At 46.4% G+C, this 20,369-nt stretch overlaps 1 protein-coding gene across 1 annotated transcript in view; it reads right to left on the minus strand.

Annotated features, from left to right (window-relative positions):
* Polr3a (RNA polymerase III subunit A) overlaps positions 1–20,369 on the minus strand; it is a 43,233-nt gene that overhangs the window by 14,389 nt on the left and 8,475 nt on the right. The window contains exons 6-19 of the mRNA XM_021181759.3: positions 17,291–17,530; positions 17,014–17,176; positions 16,760–16,896; positions 13,380–13,483; positions 13,106–13,247; positions 11,563–11,703; positions 9,180–9,249; positions 8,289–8,416; positions 8,002–8,140; positions 6,553–6,717; positions 4,229–4,401; positions 2,419–2,530; positions 1,385–1,503; positions 663–800 (exon numbers count right to left, since the gene is read on the minus strand). Coding sequence (XP_021037418.1) covers positions 663–800; positions 1,385–1,503; positions 2,419–2,530; positions 4,229–4,401; positions 6,553–6,717; positions 8,002–8,140; positions 8,289–8,416; positions 9,180–9,249; positions 11,563–11,703; positions 13,106–13,247; positions 13,380–13,483; positions 16,760–16,896; positions 17,014–17,176; positions 17,291–17,530 — 1,971 coding nt within the window. The remainder of the gene's footprint in view (positions 1–662; positions 801–1,384; positions 1,504–2,418; positions 2,531–4,228; positions 4,402–6,552; positions 6,718–8,001; positions 8,141–8,288; positions 8,417–9,179; positions 9,250–11,562; positions 11,704–13,105; positions 13,248–13,379; positions 13,484–16,759; positions 16,897–17,013; positions 17,177–17,290; positions 17,531–20,369) is intronic.

Genomic DNA, 20,369 nt, shown 5'->3' on the forward strand with positions numbered 1-20,369 from the left:
ACTAGATCCCCGGCAAGAGAAACACACATGGGCTGTCTTGTAACATGCAGAGCTACTGCTGTATGGGGAGTGGAGAGAAATCCTGCTGCGACCTTACAGGAGACACACAGGGTCAACAGGGTCAACAGGGTCAAGGTTGACAGCTATTTGAGAAGTGCAGCAAAAAATCCTCTAGCCCAGCCCTGCTACCCTGCGGCCGTAATTCCCAAGAGCCATGGAAGTGAATAATGAGACCTTGATAGTAGCAAAGTGAGAGACAGAACCCTCTCAGTAACTAGCAGGCAGGTACCACTCCACACTCTTCATGCTAGCAAACAGCTGAGGAGGCTGAATCACAAGTTCCAGGCTCGACGCTCAGCATCCACCTCTAGGGCACTCAGTGACACCGACTCCAGCCTGTTCTCACCATTCAAGGTCCACAGGACGAGCTGAGTTGGGTTACTATTTTGTTTCCTTAGCTCTGGAGCATCAACAAGTCTAAACGTTCCCCTTCAAACCCAAGGTGGTGGTAAACCACAGCTCACGAACACAGGCAGACAGATAGACAGACAGACAGACACACACACACACACACACACACACACACACACACCCTCACTACAGGCACAGTTCACACTCACAAAGACCTGGTGCTCTGCAGCTAATGACACATCCTCACTTACCTGCATGTATCCTGTTTCAGCAGTCTTTACAGCTGTGTCCACCAGACCCTCCCGACCGGCCATTGTGTGGAAGAAAAACTCAGTAGGCGTTAAGCCAGAGTAAAAGCTATTGGCCACAAAGCCTTTGGCAGCAGGGAGCTAAAGAGAAGTAGCAAAGAAGAAAATCAAATGAGGTTCAAGATCCCAAATTGTAAAATCCACCCATATAAGAAAATGTCCCCTGGAAGCTACACATTCCTAGCCAGTGGCTGAAGAACTGGCAGGTGCTGTAGTATGCCCTTGCCTATAGTAGAGACAACTTGCACAGGCTATCTTTGCTGGAGTGCCAGGGCATGTGAGTGCCTCACAAGAGGGAAGTGGGAGTGGGAGCTGCTGTCCCAAAGTGTCAAGGAACTCAGAGGGTGCCTGACCCATTTTCTGGGAGCTGCTGCCTTCAAGGCATCCTTATTGTGGTCCAGCCCCACCCACCTTCACACAAGAGCCATATGTAGCTACAGCCAACTAAAAATGTAAAAACAGACCATTGTGACGGTGGTGAAACTCTCACATACCAACAGTCACCAAACAAGCACTTCAAATGTTTGAAGACTGACATGAAGGGGACACAAGTGACATCATAGTGGAATCACATGGAAACAACCAACGGTGGCATTACACCCTGATAGTTCTGTGTCCCTCAGAGGACAATCTGGACAAGCCTTCAGTCTTCCACTGCCATTTACCTTTGAATGCTTCTCAAAGTGAGGCAAAGATCTGTTCTCAAAGCCATCTGGAACCCGGGAGCCACTGATGGCTTGCTGTCCCACACAGGCAATCATCTGTGATATGTTTATGAAGGAACCTGGGGTACAGGTCAGAAATGTAAATTAACTGGAAAAAATGTAATGCAGAACAGTAGTAACAGAAGCCAGCCAGAACAGAGGATAAAACAGAATGGGACACAGCACAACCCTATGCTCACAGCCTAGGAGTCCATGGGTGACGAAGGCCAGCTACAGCAATGTAGGTGAAGCCAAGGGAAGGGCTTGTGCATGTGTTGGGTGGAGGGAAGAGCCTTTGCAACCTTTCACACAGTCACAAGACTGGCCTTCTGGACATGGGGTTTACATACAGAGGACGACAGGGAGAAGAAATCTGAATGTGTGTGCAAGAGTAGGAAGCAAAGACAGAGGAGGGGAGGTCCTAGGTGAACACCAGGGGCAGGAAATAGAACAACAGGTGAAAGGTAGCCAAGGTAGAGAGCTAGAATTTCACAATAAACAAAAAGTACAGTAATAGAAGCCCCAGGTTCTAAGTTTGAGCATGGATTATTAAATCTAATGCTTTAAGGGTCTGAGTAAATATGTAGTTACATTTTGCCACATCTAAGATAGGGCTATAGCTCAGTAGTAGAGTAGATGCATGAGGCCCTGGATTTGATACTCAACATCACAATCAATCAATCAATCAATCAATCAATCAATCAATGGAAAACGATTGCTACATCACTAAATATATTACTAAAAATTCCCAGCTTTCTTCTTAACATCAAACTTAGTGAAAGCACCTCCAAACTCAGGAGCCCAGCCATATTACCAACCAGTTTCTTCAAAAGATTTAAACTGCCCTAAACGCAAACAAAGGCTCAGCCATCCACCCAGTCTGGCTCTTTAGAGACAGAGGAGCCTCTATAAAGTTACAAGCACCAAATATCTGTGTTCTAGAGCCAAGCCCTAGGCAGGCCACACGAACAGCCAACCCTGAGGGCTTATCTCACCTTTGGAGCCACACAGGGCCATGGTGAGGGGGCTGTTGCTCTTGTCCAGCTCTCGGAGGCAGGCACTGCCAGCATGGTCCCGGATCACGGACAGCTCCTTCAGGATCAGAGCCTGGGTGAGGGGACAGAGGGAAGAAAATGCAGTCCATGAGAAGTCATGCTCGGGCTCTACAGATTACAGAGCTTCCACTGGACATCTACAGAAAATTAAAATGATGTCTGATTTCCAATCAGTGAAGTTTACTGAGCTCTGGTAATCAAAAAGCCCAAGTTGCACAAAGGCCTTTCTTCTGTAGAGTTCTCAAAGAGTGTGAACAGCTGCTCATGAAGCAGAATCAATAAATGGCTTGTATATACAGCCCTGTAAAGACACATCCAGCGTGTGAAGGGAACCCGCTCACTCTGCTTGCACACTCTGTCTTTCTACCTGGTCTCACCAAGCATGCTTCAGTCTGCATGAGCAAAGAGTGGGACAGATGACTCCAGGAGCCCCCTTACCTGAGAGCACAGCCATAATCCACAATTTAAGGTGCCGCCCTCTAGAGTCCTTGTCCTAGTGAGGACTCTAGTAATTTGAAGCATCCTCTTACCCCTCTGCCTAAAACTCAGTAAGACTGAAAGTGAGGTGACTTTCAGGGGATTAATATAGTCCTTGGAGCCCAGCATGCAGGAGGCTATGGCAGGATTGTGAACTAGAGACTACACAGGCTTACAGAGAGAAACCCTGTCTCAAAAAACCATCACAAGCCAGGCGTGGTGGCGCACGCCTTTAATCCCAGCACTCGGGAGGCAGAGGCAGGCAGATTTCTGAGTTCGAGGCCAGCCTGGTCTACAAAGTGAGTTCCAGGACAGCCAGGGCTATACAGAGAAACCCTGTCTCAAAAAACCAAAAAAAAAAAAAAAGTAAAAAACCACCACAAAAAGAATTCTTCACCTCTCCATCTCTCTTTTAGTCACAGTATTGCTAAAGTTGCTCAACCTGGTTTTGAACCCTTTTAGGGAAAATATTTCTATGATCTGAAGAGAAAACAAAACACTGGCTTTGAACTCTACATTTTCCTGCCTCAGCCTCCAGGTAACTGGGATTATAGGTATGTGCCACCGCATCCAGGTCAGAGAACTTGATGCTTCAAGGGCCTGTCTTCCCAACTAGAGTGACGGAAAGGCACAAGGCGCAGGCCACAGAGAATGAAGGAGAGAGAGAGAGAGAGAGAGAGAGAGAGAGAGAAACACATACTTGCAAATCCTGAGACTCAAGGGGGCTGAGATCAGAAGAACCTAAATTAGAGGCCAGCCTGAACTACAGAGTGAGATGCCATGAAACAGAACAAAACAAAGCCCTGTGCCCACCTGCTGGCACCCCAGCTACTCTAGAACTTCAGTCTCCTAGAGGAGAGGTAACAGATGTTGATGCAGCCAGTTCAGCACCCAGCAAAGTGGTTTCACACATGAGGAAGTTATGGGTTGGGTCCCATAAGACCGGTCGTCCACTATGAGTATTCTTTATCCTGTACCCAAGTTGTAACTGAGTTATAGTGCGGTGTCTCTGGAATGATGCTGTAAGCAGGGAGAGCAGAGGCACTGAGGAAGAGTCAGAACAGACTCATAGAAAGAACCATGCTTTCATACCAGAGAGCATGCGTGGAGCAAAGGCCCTGCCTTGTCTACCTAATAAGAACACGAGCCAAGACTGCCACCCGACGGTGCTCCCCTTCTTGCTCCTCTGCATCTGCTCTCCATAGCCCTTAGCCCATCCCCAAGCACAGTGTAAGCAGGACAACTGACCATGCTGATCTGAGGGCAGTCTCACCTCAAGCGTCTCCTCGGCCGTGCAGCCTGGCTGCTGCTGCAGCTTGCCTGTGTTCAGGGCTTCAATGTACTCGTCACATTTTTTGTAGCCAGCATTTAGTAGCTCATACTTGGCTTTCAGCAGTCCCTGGCCAGGCGTGACATCACCAATCCCGATGGAGAACCCACGGTTAGCTGAGGAAGAATTGGCAGGCAGAGTAAGAGGGATCACCATTATCAGTCAAGCTGTCGGGTAGAGCTTATCCTACTGCCTGCCCTCCTCCCCTCAGAGATCACTCTCAAAGAGAGAGAAGGAGGCAGTGTCAGGCTGGGGATGTAACTCAATGAAGAGAGCGCTGTGTGAATTTGGGTTCTGTTCCCAAAAGGGGGGAAAAAGGCAATAGAAATGCCATTTCCAGTAAGCTAGGACTAAGCTTCAAATGTGAAGAAGAAAGGAGCGAAGTGATCACTCTTAGCTGCATGAGAAAGGTGAGGTGGAGACCCACAAGTCTAGAGAGGCTTAAAATTGAGATTGCTAGGTTCTACAGACATGGAGATGAATGTACTGGAAACAAGGTGAATAGGTGAAAAGTCTGTGTAAGAAACAGGGTCTGGATGTGCTCCAAGGGAGATGGCAGCACACACCCTCAGGAAAGGAACCAAGTGCTCTGGGTTTGGGAACAGCAGACACAGCCAGATAGGACAACAAGATACTGGAGAACCACCTGTACATCATATACCGGGGACCACTGAGCCCCCTCCTTGTCTGCTTCCAAGTCACTGTCCCCAGGGAAGACATGCCTTCTGATGTCTCTGAGGAAATCAAGCCTCCCCAGGGAAACCCGTTACTTAAGGGGGTAAGTGGTGGCCCTGTGGGTATGAGGTACTAGTCACTGACTGGAAATGAAGCTGCGGGTTTGATGGGCCTCACTGCAGGCCACCGTGTATCAACAGAAATGATGAGAGATGAAAGGAATCAAGAATAAAGACATAGACAATAGAAAAAAAGGTATGAAAAGCAGAATTGATGCAGTAAAGAGAAATGCAATTAACACAAGGTAAAAACAAGAAATGAAGATAAAATTATCCAAGAAATAAGGAGGACATTTCCAGAAAGAAAGGACACTGCTGCAAACTTATAGGAGATGACTGAGTGATTAGCACAAGAAACGGAAAAGCTTACCACTGTGAACTTTTCCAATAAGAACACAAGACAACACACACACACACATTCACAGTACACATACGCACACACACAAACATTCAAAGCATTGTGGGAATAAAAGTGGCCACTGCTGGGCTGGAGAGACGGCTCAGAAGTTAAAAGCACTCACTGCTCTTCCAGAGGATCTGAGTTCAGTTTCCAGCACCCACATGGCAGCTGCCTCTGACTCCAGTTCTAGGGGTCCTGTCACCTTCACACATGTACATCCAGGTAAAATATTAATGAACATTAAAAATATAAATTATTTTTAAAAAGTGGCACCCTTTTGATTGCACCTCTAGAAGCTACAGAGGATTACAACCCCACCAAAGGGATTCCGATAGAAAAAGTATCTATAGATAAGATCTATAAGTCTAGAACTTTTCACCCAGGCAGAATTGTCAAATGTAAGTAGAAACAAGATTTTATGGTTGGCAACATGACTCAGTGGATAAAGCTGTTTGCCACCAAGCCTGAGACCTGCATGGTAAAAGTAGAGATTCCTGCAAGTTGTCTTTGGACCTCTACACTCATGGTGTGGCACAGTGTACCCTTACTCAAACAACACACACACACACAACACACACACGCCAGCAACTCAAGTTGGGAATCACTTGAGATGGCCAGGTGGTAGTGGCACACACCTTTAATCTCAGCCCTCAGGAGGCAGAGGCAAGCATATGACAGTGAGTTCGAGGCCAGTAGGGTCTACAGAGAGTTCTAAGACAGCAGGGATACATAGAGAAACCCTATCATGAAAAACCAAAATCCCTTGATATATATATTTTACCCCCTCTAAGAATGAGCAAGCATAAGAAAGAGCCATGTAAGCACAGAGGGGCTGACACTGCATCATCCGGGTGGGATGCAAGGGAAGCCAAAGGCTGTAGACCTTTGCCAAGGACCTGGCAAGTATCCCACAAATGGCTTTTTATGCAGTGTACCCAGTTATAGACAACAGGAAGCTACTTTTAAGTTCTGAATAGAAAGGAAAAGAGAAAATCAAATTCACACCCCCCAACTTGGCAGCCCTGAGTCAACCTCACTGACACTTGCACAAATGTGGAAAAGCACACTCATAACACACTAAGCCTTTCCCTCTGCAGCCTTAACGTGAGACACGAAGCTACTGAGACACTCACACAGGTAGACAGGAGCCAGCCTGGCAAGCCGAGACATGGCATCAGCAGCCTCATTCTGCCCCCAGTCTCGTAGCAAGATGTAGAAGATGTTGTTCTTGGACCCTGACCCAAGGGTCCCTTTGTCCATGCTGCCGCACATCAACTCACTGTTCTGGATGGTGACATCTGGAAGGGCGATACTGACAATGCATTTAAGTGAACAATTATCTGGTGGAGAATAATGTTTACATCCTAAAAATTCAAAGTACAGCCAAAGAATTTCTCCTTAAAAGTTTGTTTTCTGCCGGGTGTGGTGGTGCACACCTTTAATCCCAGCACTCGGGAGGCAGAGGCAGGCGGATTTCTGAGCTTGAGGCCAGCCTGGTCTACAAAGTGAGTTCCAGGACAGTCAAGGCTATTACAGAGAAACCCTGTCTCGAAAAACCAAAAAAAAATCCCAAAAACCAAAAACCAAACCAAAAAAATTTGTTTTCTGCCGGGCACGGTGGTACACACCTTTAATCCCAGCACTCAGGAGGCAGAGGCAGGCAGATTTCTGAGTTTGAAGCCAGCCTGGTCTACAAAGTGAGTTCCAGGACAGCCAGAGCTACACAGAGAAACCCTGTCTCGAAAAACAAAACAAACAAACAAAAATTTGTTTTCTGATAAGGAAACAAATATAAGAAGAACCAGTATCCCCGGAACACTAGACACAGTAGAAGTCCTGACCTGAGAACTCAGTAGGGCATCCTGGAGATTCACACAGCTAGTCCCGAGGCCCTGCTAGCCATGTTCATTCTGACCTTCACTAGGCCAGGGACAACTTACCAGTGAGCTGGGGAGAGCTAAAAAGATTGTGCTAGACAGAAATCTCTGATGGTGGCTGTGAACCTCACTTGGAGTCGCTGTTTTTAACTAAAGGGACTCAAGTGGGTTGTATTTAAATCCTCTTCTGTTACTGAATTTTCATGTTAGCAAGACTTCTTTCTGACCAAGTAAAAATGAGTTAAAAAACAAAAGCCATCAGTTTTGAGGAGGGGTGGAGGTCTGTGAAAGCATCATGCATGAGGCCCTGAGGTCAATCCTCAGCACCACAACAGAGCGAGGTGGGACTGCTCACCACTGAAGAGCCAGCCAGCACTCCCAAAGTGAGGCAGAAAGACACTGTGAGCTCCATGCTTGGGCTATAGCGTGAGACTTTACCTCCATTAAAACAACCTTTGATGCTCAACTGCTCCCCACCCCCCCCCACCCCAAAAAGAAAATGGAAACTGCACTAACTGAAAAACCATTCAAAAGGACCACTCTGACCCCGGATCTCTGCCAGCTAGAAGAATGGAGACTAGCATGTTCCTAAGGGAACCCCCTCCTCCTGGGCCTTTGTAGAAACAATGGAGGTGGTCTGAGAGAGTGGAGTTCACTCTCTGCTGTCTGCTTACTCCTTCCATCCCCTCCCGTTCTCCCACTCACAGGAATCGTTGACGCAGAGGTCTTCCCCCTTGCCACAGTACTGCTTGCCCTTGGTTCGGAGGTTGGCCCTCACTGGATTGTCATCACTAGGTCTGAGGATGACACTGAAGATCTGCTTTCCGGTCCACAGGGTGACAGGCTAGAGGAAAGGAGGGGGCAGATGAGGGCCCGTCTGCTCTCACCACAGCCCACTTCAGTAAGGCAAGAGGGTGCAGTGGGGACAGGCAAGCTCTGCAGCAGCACGGCCCCCTCCACACTACCCACAACCCACACAGGCCCCAGCACACCTTTAGTATTGTAGGGGGTGGGAGGCGCACTTTAATTTTTTCATCTTTGCCAACCAGTATTGAAGCGATGATCTGGCAAGCCTTGGCTCGGTCAAAGAATGTGTCCTTGAGGGTGAGGAGGTAAGCACCTAAGATGGGAAACAACCAGCACAGAAGGAGATGGGGCCACATGGGGAACACACACACGTTAAACCTTCAGGTCTGCTTCCCAGAGAAGAATTAAAACAGGCGTGCTGACTGCGCCCCTGACCCGACTCCAAAGCTAGTAAAGCGGCTCTGTGTCACCCCCTGCCTCAGCTCAGAGCTGTGGCAGTGCCTGGGCCAGATACTAGGCCTAGAGAACTTCTAGTTTCAGGAAGATCAGCCTTGGCTGCACCGTATGCTGAGTCAGCCCAGATGAAGCCCTAATGAACACCTCCCAACACACTTCACTACATGAAGACCTTCCAAATTGCTGCCCCAGTTCAGCCTATATGAAGCCCCACCAAATCCCCCAGACTCAGCCTACCTAAAGCAATGCCCCCGTCCCCAGCTTCTCTCCCTAAGCCTCCACCACAAAAGAAAAGACATAAAAATAAATGTAAAGTCAGTGAGTGCACCGAGAATCAAATGATTAAACAACCAGTTAAAAAAAAAAAAAACAAAACACCTCCAGCAAGCTCAAGGGCAAATGACAAACCTAAACACAGAGTAGAGCAGAGGTGCACACCTATAACCCTGACACCTGGGAGTGCGGGACAGCATTCTGAGCAGCAACCCAGCCTAAGCCACACAGGGAGACCCGGTGTCAAACCAATACATCAACATCATACAATGAATAGTGTTCAATTCAGGCCATCGTATGAATGAATCACTGTGGCTGAGAATTTCAAGTTAAATTCACAAACTCACCTGTTAAGAAGTCCTGAATGGCAGCAATGAGTGGCTCCCCATTTCGTGGGGTTACAAGGTTCGCTTTGGTCTGAAGGACAGAACAAGTACATGTCAGATATTAGCTGGACACTGCAGTGTGCATCACATGACTGCTGAAGGGATCGTCTCTACCCAGAATGCTTATTACCTGGTAGTTTTCTTATCTATCAAGGGAAAGGAAAACTCTCGAGAAGGCACTCATTCTATAGCCCAGGTTGGCCTAGAGCTCACTCTGTAACCCAGGCTGGCCTGGAACTCACAGTGATCCTCCTGCCTCAGCTTCTCCAGCACTAGCATTAACAAGTGTGATTCCAGCACAGCTAAAAACTCCCTTCCATGAGTGCTAAGGGGAGTGTTATCTCTAAAATCAACCAAGCCCACGATTCTCCACCATGCCAACAGAATAGAGCAATTTCTCTTGTTTGAGCTGTTAAGTTCTAACAGCACTTGAGAGCAGACAAAAGTTTCCATGTTAGAGTGGAAACCTTCTAATGTCCATGAGGTGACGTGGAGTGCTTCTGTAAGACTGTGGGTTTTCTGGGCCTCCTCACTACCTCCAAGATCCTGTCAGACAAAGATCTTTTACTTCCCACCATACAATAATGAGTCCTATGTCTGGGGTGGGGCCAAGACCCACCCACCTAGGTTTAGAGACCTTCTCAGAGGGAGAACAGCAGGTGACTTGGCGCAGGTAGAGGATGTGGGGTAGAGTTCCATCATTTTGTCAATCTGTTACTCTGGGCCCACATCCAAGCTGGGTCCTATAGGCCTTCCTGAGAACTGCTGCATCATAGTGCCAGGTCAAAACCTTCTTTTGAGTTTCTATAGTGAAACTCAAAGATTTGTTCAAATGGACCAGACTCCCCTACCCGCACAAAGTGTCTAAGTCTGTAGTTAACAGCTGTTACTTTAACCAGTAAGTTTGCCTAACGAAGACAGTGGTACGGCCCCCCAAAAGCAAATTCTGACTGGCTGAGTCCAACAACAGCATGTGTTTTGTAATTAAAACACCTACAAAATACCTACAAAGACAGACAATACAAAACACCAGAATTACCACGCGGACTAAGGCCTGACCCAACGTTAAGTCTGAAGCATCACCCGTGATGAAGCCTGTGGCTAAGCATGGTCTCTCACGTCTGTTACATTAGGGCTAAAAGCAGATGTAGGAGGATCTGTAGCCTGTGCTGCAGTTCATTTCAACAATGAAAATGTGGAGGCTGGGAGTGTGGCTTCATGCTCAAGAGTACAAAGCTGAGTCAACCCCAACACTACAGAAGAGAGCTGGAGCAAAGAAAGAACTGGCTGCTTTCTGTTTTTATCTATTTACATTCAGTGGGACTGGGACTGAATTAAAGGCTTCCAGCATGTCAGAAAAGAGTCCACTATAGCGCTATAGCCACACACACTTCCTACAAGTGATTTTTATCAGGGTAGGATTATAGAATACTTACAACTATAACACAGGTTAGCTTATAATGTAGAAATATAAACCAGAGGGGGGAAAAAGCCAAATCAGATGTAGTGTAATGTGTGTAGTCTTAATCACTAGGGAGACTGAGGCTGGAGGCTCACTTGAACTCATGAGTTCAAGGCTAACACAGGCAACACACATAGGTCCCAATTAAAATCCACAAAGCCCAAAGCTATACCAAGTAACTGGTAAGGAATTATTAGAGGGGCAGAACCCTACAGAGCAGCCACCCAACAGTGCCAGGGGGGCAGTGAGGACAGTACAATAGACAGAGGCCAATTCCTATGACAAGGTACAAACCTATCATAGAACCTCTGCAGCCACAGCAGTCTCATTTTAAGTTTAGAGGATAAAACAGTTACTGTAGAGCCCTTTAAGAGGTCAAAGCAACATGGTGTGTCCATGGAAACTTCAGGAAAGTTTCATTTAGAAATTGTGCTGAAAACTACCGGACAATCCACTTAGAAAGGCATCTTCCCCTAGCAAGGCCCATACTGGAACTCATGCACTTTCCCCCACTTTTGAGACAGGATCATGTAGTACATGCTGACCTTGAACTCATAATGTTCTGGTCTCTACATCCAATGGGCTGGGTCTCACTCTGTAGCTCAGGTTCTAAGTGCTGGAATTATAGGTATGCATCACCATGCCGGGCTATTTCTTCTCTTCTCTCTTCTTCCTTTCTTTTAGACAGTTTCTCAGTGTAGCCCTGGCTGACCTGGAACTCACTCTTAGAGCAGGCTGCCCTTGAACTCAGAGATCTGCCTGCCTCTGCCGCCTGAGCGCTGGGATTAAAGTCATGTACCAGCACGCCCAGCTGAGCCTGGCACTGACCTACATGGCCATTTCATGTGGGGCCCTTCTCCCAGGCAGTGTCCCACTACCTACCCCCATGAGAACAAGGGCCTCTGCTTTGGCTTCCTCTGTCTGCGGAAGATGAAGGTTCATTTCATCCCCATCAAAGTCTGCATTGTAGGGGGTGCAGACACATTCATTGAATCTGAAGGTCCGGTGGGGCTTGACCCTGGCCTGTAGAACACCAAACAAAATGAAAAATGAAAAGGACTTAGGCGTGCCCAAAAGAAAAGACCTTCTACATATTCTGTTGTGGTACACATACTCATTGGTAGATTAAGTCAACAAGCTCTGGGAAAGCAGACAAGTTTCACAAACTATGAGCAGATACCAACGCAGGAGATGATATATACGCACAGTCCTGACCGCCCAGCATTCCGAGTTTCACACTGAGTTTATAACAGGTGGAAGTCAAAAAACAAAGAACCTAGGCCTGTCAAGTAACTTGGAGTGACTGAGTCTCACCTGCCCAGACTGAAAAGGAAGGGAAGGGAAAGAATTAGCCATGAATACCGTTTTCCCTGTGAACTGTGCTTCAGGGTGAGCCGCTGCCCTAACAGAAAGGGAGATACTTTCTGTTTGTTTGTTTTTTCAAGACAGGGTTTCTCTGTAGAGCCCTGGAGGGAGTACTTCCATTAAAATTCATCTGGGTAATGAATAAGAACAAAACGAAACTAGAAACTAGGGCTCCCTTTGCAGCCTCAGTATTTGATCTTTTTGTTATCATCAGCAAGAGTGGGTGGCCAGATTCCATAAACCTCCCCAAACAAGCCAAGCACAATAACCAACACTATATCAGTTCTGCCAAAAAAGGTGAACCTGAATCTGGTGAGACCTTCAGGCTCATTTCGAGCCCCCAGCACACAGCTCCTCAGAGCCACATCTGCCTCTGCTTGTAAGCCTATGACACTCAACACTCTTCAGGGGTCTGCTGATGCAAGTCTTTTAAGCATCTTAGTTGCTAACAAGCAAAAGCAAAACTAAATGATTTTCTGCCTATTTTATATAAAGCTATGTGCACAACACGTTTGCCTTTGCAAACTGAAAATATTTCTGCCATGTTCACAGCAACTCTCAATTAGATCTGTGCCACTGTGTGCTGTGTATGGTTCTTCCAGCTCGCATCTGAAGGCCTCTTAAGGGAGGGGCTGCAGATAGTTCTCAGCTTAGAAGCACTTGCTACTGCAGAGCACTCACGTTTGGCTCCCAGCCCATTCTGGTCCTCTCACCCTGCCTATAATTCCAATTCAGGAAATCCCATACCCTCTTTGGGTAACTATAGGTACCTGCACACAGATGGTGCACACGCACAATCACACACTAATAACTGGGAAGCACATGGGAGGAGACAATCAGTTTCTGCAAGGTGTTCCTTAACTCCACATGTGCATCAAGGCATGACCACAGACACACAGACACACAGATACATACACACACACACACACACACACTCACTCACACACTAAATTTTAAAGGCTGAAATAAGTTTTATTTAAACTGAAAGGTAAAGTTCAAAGTTATAATAGACCCTGTAAGTTCCCGCTCAGCAGGAAGTAAGAGGCAGCCTCACACTCACCAGGTGGGCCATGATGCTCAGTTTGTGCAGTGAGGGCTGCCGGTTGAACAAGACCACATCTCCATCTATCAGGTGTCTCTCTACAATGTCGCCGAACTTGAGCTCCTGAGCCATCTTTTCCCGATTTCCATACTTCAGGAACCTAAGGGTACAGGATATACATGGTCTCTGAACTAAGTTCTCTACACTCCAAAATGCCACTATCTAGAGTGCATGCCATCCCCCCCGCTGTACTGTAAAGAAAGTTACTCCCACACAACTGGGAAGGCACTACCTCTTCATCTGCATGTGTCTTTGTTGGATGAAATTGGCTCCTGGGTGAACATCTGGGCCATTTCGAACCAGTTTCCTCAAAAAGTTGATGTTTGCTTTGTTCACCTATGGGACCATGATAAAAACCACAGTGAAACCGTCTTTCCTCTCGTAAGCTAGCCAACAATACTCAGTTGTTCCTTGTATAGTTCTAAGAGGAAAAACAGCTACCATAGGGCTTGACAGAAGTTTAAGAACAACAGGCTGGCAGACAGGAGCCTAAACCTAAGGAGGCATGGCTCAGTCCCTCCTCAGTCTCCGTACTGCACTGGGCAACACTGTACTGACTGCAGTCTGTGGTGACATCATCTGCCAACGTCTATAAGGCTCTACGACTTAGAAGATGTGGCAGTAGCACCATGAGCCGTGGCCTGCTCCAGCCTCACTCTGTAACTTCTCAGTCAGCAGTTCCATGGGAAGGCATTACATCATTTGTCATTCAAATGAGGACACGTGGAACTGGTTTACCACAAGCACTGATGATCCAGCCTGCCTAAAAACCACACACACTACTGCAACTGATCAGCAAGCTGTGATGCGCAGGCCCCACAGCGCTCTAGGGGTCATTGCAGAGCTTGGGTGGGTGTCCTGTAACCACCATCCGATATAAACTCAGAGGTGAACTGAATGCAGACTGCTACAGGCTTTCTGGGTGACCAGCAACAGCTTTTAAACGATCAAACTCCTCGACTCTGTGATTCTAAGGTTTAAAAACTAACAACCCATCCCAAGAAAACTAACCAGGAAGAAGAACCGATTGTTTTGATAATTTTGACAATTGTGTAACCAGAAGTTTTTGGATGGCTAGACTGCAAAATGTACAAGCAAACGAGAAACACTGCCTATTTAATAGCACTGTTTAGGAAAACGTTTTCAGTGAAACAGTTTAAATATGAGGATTAAACCAAAAAAAGTGTTCCAAGTGTTGTCAGTAGGAAAAACAAGTCAGAGAACAGATGTGATGCAGGCATTCATAAACAGGAAGCACGACAGAGATTCTCCAAAGACTACACTCCCCAACCGCCACGCATCCCAACGTGCCCGTATCACCAAAACCTGCAACCCTGAATGCTTAAGTAACACTGACCGAACTGAAAACGGATTGAGTGGGTGTCTTAGTCAGGGTTTCTTTTTTTTTTTTTTTCTTTTGGTTTTTCGAGACAGGTTTCTCTGTATAGCCCTGGCTGTCCTGGAACTCACTTTGTAGACCAGGCTGGCCTTGAACTCAGAAATCCGCCTGCCTCTGCCTCCCAAGTGCTGGGATTAAAGGCGTGCGCCACCATGCCCGGCTCTTAGTCAGGGTTTCTATTCCTGCACAAACACCATAACCAAGAAGCAAGTTGGGGAGGAAAGGGTTTATTCCGCCTCACACTTCCACTGCTATTCATCACCAAAGGAAGTCAGGCCTGGAACTCAAGCAGGGCAGGAAGCAGGAGCTGAGGCAGAGGCCATGGAGGGATGTTCCTTACTGGCTTGCCTCCCCTGGCTTGCTCAGCCTGCTCTCTTATAGAACCCAAGACTACCAGCCCAGAGATGGTCCCACCCACAAGGGGCCTTTCCCCCTTGATCACTAATTGAGAAAATGCCTTACAGTTGGATCTCATGGAGGCATTTCCTCAACTGAAGCTCCTTTCTCTGTGATAACTCCAGCTGTGTCAAGTTGACACAAAACTAGCCAGTACAAACCGGGCGTGGTGGCGCACGCCTTTAATCCCAGCACTCGGGAGGCAGAGGCAGGCGGATTTCTGAGTTTGAGGCCAGCCTGGTCTACAGAGGGAGTTCCAGGACAGCCAGGGCTATACAGAGAAACCCTGTCTCGAAAAACCAAAAAAAAAAAAAAACTAGCCAGTACAATGGTTTTGGTGTTTGGCAAGCCTGAGCAGAGGGCATGACGTTTTGTTTTAAAACACTGCTGAATGGGCCTGAGAGGAGGACTCAGTTCCATCTCTAGCACTGGGAAAAGGGAAAATAAAAGACACGAAAAGGGGAAGCTGATTCTTTTGTTTTGCAAATATAAAAAAGCTTTCTGTTTTCATTTGCAGCTGTCTCTAACTGACAGCAATATGGTAAGAGCTGGTCAGATGGCTGCGTGGTTTAGTAAAAGCACCTGCCAGTAGGTATGAGGACCGGAGCTCAATCACTGGAACTCACTGTAGAGAGAACTGACTCCTGAAATTGTGCTCTGACTTCCATATGCACACTACAGGACATGTGCGCACACACTCACGCATGTGTACAAACACATACGCAATCAAAATAAAAACAAAATATAAAGAAGGTAACTTAAGTACTTTATCAGCCCTTTAAAGCCTTAAAAAGCTGAGCCAGGCGATGGTGGCAAGAGCTTTTAATCCCAACACCTGGGAGGCAGAGACAGGAAGAGCTCTGTGAGTTCAAGGCCAGCCTGGCCTACATAGTGAGTTCTAGAACAGCCAGGGCTACATAGTGAGACCCTGTCTCAAAAACACCGAACCACACCTTACCAAAACCAAAACAGATCACTTTAAAAAACTATTATTGATGGGCTGGAGAGACGGCTCAGAGGTTAAGAACACTGACTGCTCTTCCAGCGGTCCTGAGTTCAATTCCCAGCAACCACAAGATGGCTCACAACCATCTGTAATGGGATCTGATGCATTCTTCTGGTGTCTCTGAGAACAGTGTACTCATATATATAAAATAAATAAAATCTTAAAAAACCAAACCAAACCAAAAACCCATTACTGGCTATAGCTATTTGATAATAATTGTCTCCTGAGGGTCCATGAGATTCTGCTTTTGGTCTGTGGAGCAGGGTGCAAATCGTGTAAGCCTTAATAAAAGCAGTTGAGTGCTTATAGCATGCCTGGCCCAAGTAGTCCCAGGTCAGATCTCTACCACTACATCAACAAAACACCCAACAACCACCAGCTACAACAATGCCCATACCACTGTAGCTCTTACAGAGGTTGTGTGTGTTTAAAGTGAAATGAACTGGAGAGATGGCTAAGGGGTTAAGAGCACTGACTGTTCTTCCAGAGGTCCTGAACTCAATCCTCACGGTGGTTCACCACCATTTATAGTGGGATCTGACGCCCTCTTCTGCCGTGCAGATGTACATGAAGACAGGGCACCATTTTATTTATTTATTTATTTTTATTTTATTTTTTTTTTTTAAAGATTTATTTATTTATTATACAGGGCACCATTTTAAAAGAAAACGAACAAACCCCCATAAACAAAGAGGAATGAGATATTTTCACAAAGCTGTGTGAGTTTCTGGATATTTGCTTATATGTGTAGCATGAACTGTCCAAATGAAAACACTGGAAACAAAGAACTCGGCAGCTGAATGCTACTTACCTTCTCAGGAAACGTTAGAATTTTGGCCACATGAACTGGCACGGCTACTTCATCAATCCGGAGGTTGGGGTCAGGTGAGATGACCGTTCGGCCAGAGAAATCCACCCTCTTCCCTGACAGATTACCTCTAAATCGACCTAAATAAATCAAAATGCATCGTGAGTCCATGCCACGCTCTGTGCGGCTTGGCAGTTATCTGAACAGACATCCACTCTCTCAACAGGTGACAATGGCACAGCCTGTCAGGAACCTACCCTGTTTCCCCTTCAGGCGCTGCACAAAGCCTCGAGTCCACTTCTTAGGTGCCATGTTGAGAGGGATGCCAGAGAGCTCACTGTTGATGTAGAGGGCACACTGCAGCTGCAGGAAATCCCAGTCCTCCATGATCATCTGTGTCTTGGCTCCGGAGATCCGGTGCTAGAGAACAGAGAGATCAGACAAGCCTGCTCTCTGAGCTGTCTCAAACCTTACTGAGCAAACATCTCCAGGTGCACTCTCTGCAGGACGCAAACGTTAACGGGAAACACTGACCTTTTTAATAACATCATTTAGGAAAATGATCTCTGTCAGTTTCATTGTCAGGTCATCTTCATTGGTTCCAGACTTCAAATCACTCACGACAGACGGTCTGATACACAGGGGAGGCACCAAAAGTCGGGTGAGAATCAAATCAGAGGGCTTTCCAGATTCTGGGTTCATCAGGAGTAACGGGACATCTTCAGCTGGGATGCGCTTAAACAAGTTCAGAACGACTAAAGGGTTCAAGTTCTCCTACAGGAGCAGGAAGGGATAGGGATAGTCGGTTAGTTTCTGACAGGTTGGTAAGGTTATCCTTCCGTTTGCTTTGCTTGGAGACAGATTCCCATATAGCCTCAACCTTGCTATTTAGTGGAGAATTGCCTAGGGCCATCTGGCCAGCCGAGCCCTAGGGTTGCAGTTGCGCCTGTCTCTGCTTCCCCACAGCTGGGATTATAAGCATCACACCATCACACTGGCTTCCTCAGCATCTGGGTGCTAAGTATGCACCACAAATCCTTTTGCAAGCACTTAGCTGAGTCTTTGTTCTCTTTTTATTATAATCAAGTTTTTTCCTATAAACTTAGATGTATTACCTTTGAATTAAATTCATTAAAGTGTTATGCTGTGAAGGAGGGCCAGGGCTCATAGACACCACTGCAAGCTGAGGCATCGCTAGCTGATGGCCCCTAGGGAAGGGAGAGCTCTTTATGGTTCCTGCTGGGTTAACCATGTCTCAGTGATGCCCTCACTCTTGATATATGGACAGTACAAATTTGACTTGGTGGGGTATTTAATAGAGAACATGAAAGTAGGAAGGGACAAGCCATGGATCTGAGGGGATGTAGAAGAAAAGTAGGGTGAATATGATAAAAATATATTGTATGCATATATGGACTTCTTAAAGAATCAACAAAAATGTATTAAAAACGTCAAGCTGTGAGTTGCTAACTTATTAAGAACTAGGCAAGTGATTAGAGATCTAAAAATCCTAAGAATGGAGTGAGGCCTGGTATCACGCCTTTAATCCCAGCTTTTGGGAAGCAGAGGTAGGCCAGCCTGGTCTACATAGTGAGTTCCATGACAGCCTGGTCTACATAGAACAGTCGTTCTCAACCTTCCCAATGCTGTGACCTTTTAATACAGTTCCTCATGTTGTAGTGACCCTCAACCGTAAAATTATTTTCATTACTACTTCCAACCTGTCATTTTGTTACTGTGTTTTCTGATGGTCTCAGGTGACCCCTGGGAAAGGGCTGTTTGACCCTGTAGTCAAGATGCACAGGTTGAGAACCACTAACATAGAAAGACCATGTCTCAAAAACAAAAGCAAAGGGAGCTGGAGAGATGGCTCAGTGGTTAAGAGCACTGACTGCTCTCCCAGAGGTCCTGAGTTCAATTCCCAGGAACCACATGGTGGCTCATAGCCATCTGTAATGGTATCTGATGCCCTCTTCTGGTGTGTCTGAAGAGAGCTACAGTGTACTCACATAAATAAAATAAATAAATATATCCTTTTTTTTAAAAGTCATTATGTGGGCTGCTTTCTACTTATTAAACTTTCTGGGGATTTTATTAACTAAATCTTATGTTCCAGGACAGCCAGGGCTACAAAGAGAAACCCTGTCTCAATAAAAAAAAAAAAAAAAAAAAAAAGAAAAGAAATGTTATACTTAAGTTGACAATAACAAACATTTTCTCTAGGGATCTAGGAGAGAAACAATGTTAGAAAGAATGGCTACTGACATTAGAACCCCAAGGCATAGAAGGCAAGTGTGGACAGATGGGATGAATGACATTGGTTAAATAGCTCCTGTCTACCAGCCATGAACACCTCCCTACCATCTGAGAAAAGAAGGCAGGAAATCTTCAAGTCCATTGAGAAGTGGCTGGTAGGAAAAGGACAGCGAGAGGCTGAGCCTCAGCTGGGAAGCAGCTGCAGCTAGACAGGACCCCAGAACGCCATGGAACTGAAAGGCCAGAGGACTGCAGAGTCTAGAACCCACTTATTAGCCAGAGAAGCCGGCCGGCCGGGGGCACTGGGAACAGGCTGCTGGCCCCTGTGCCCTGAACAATGATGCAGAGACCAGGAACCACAGGCAAGAAGCACAGCAAGCAGGCACAGAGGATGTGGGATGGGAGACTGCCGACCTCCATGGAGGGACTGTTCACCAACCTCAGGACGTGTCCTGTGTGACATGAGTTTGAGGACTCACTAGTCTTCTGGGGACAGACTAATTTCTGTCCCATCCCTCAGGGACCTGAACTGCTCGAGAACCACTGCTGTAGAATCACTGAGAGTCCTTTTCTACTCAGCCATATGGTGCTGCCCACAACAGCATAGACTGAGCTGGACTAACCAAGCCTGTAATGCCAGCACTTAGGAGACTGAGGAGTTATAAGAATGGAGGATCCCAGGCTACACCCTGAGACCCTGACTACTCCCCAACCCCACTAGGAAAGGAAAACACTAAAGAGAAATCACAACCAACCAAGTGGAGTTACAAAGCCAATTCAAATAAAACTTTACGCCAGACATCTACCTATCACAGTCCTGGGAGGTTCCAGCGGGAGAGACAAAATAAAATCCTCATTTCTTTTTAAAGAATGTGGGCCTTTCACCAATGGACAGATCATGGAAACAGAAACTAAACAGGGACACAGTGAAACTAACAGAGGTTATGAAACAAATGGATCTGACAGATATCTACAGAACATTTTATCCTAAAACAAAAGGATATACCTTCTTCTCAGCACCTCATGGTACCTTCTCCAAAACTGACCACATAATTGGTCACAAAACAAGCCTCAACATATACAAGAATATTGAAATTGTCCCATGCACCCTATCAGATCACCATGGACTAAGACTGATCTTCAATAACAAAATAAATAATAGAAAGCCAACACACACGTGGAAACTAAACAACACTCTTCTCAATGATACCTTGGTCAAGGAAGGAATAAAGAAAGAAATTAAGGACTTTCTGGAGTTTAATGAAAATGAAGCCACAACATACCCAAACTTATGGGACACATTGAAAGCATTTCTACGAGGAAAACTCATAGCTCTGAGTGCCTCCAAAAAGAAACT

This window comes from Mus caroli, unplaced genomic scaffold (genome assembly GCF_978045245.1).
Source record: "Mus caroli unplaced genomic scaffold, Mus_caroli_1 scaffold_12, whole genome shotgun sequence".
NCBI lineage: Eukaryota > Metazoa > Chordata > Mammalia > Rodentia > Muridae > Mus > Mus caroli.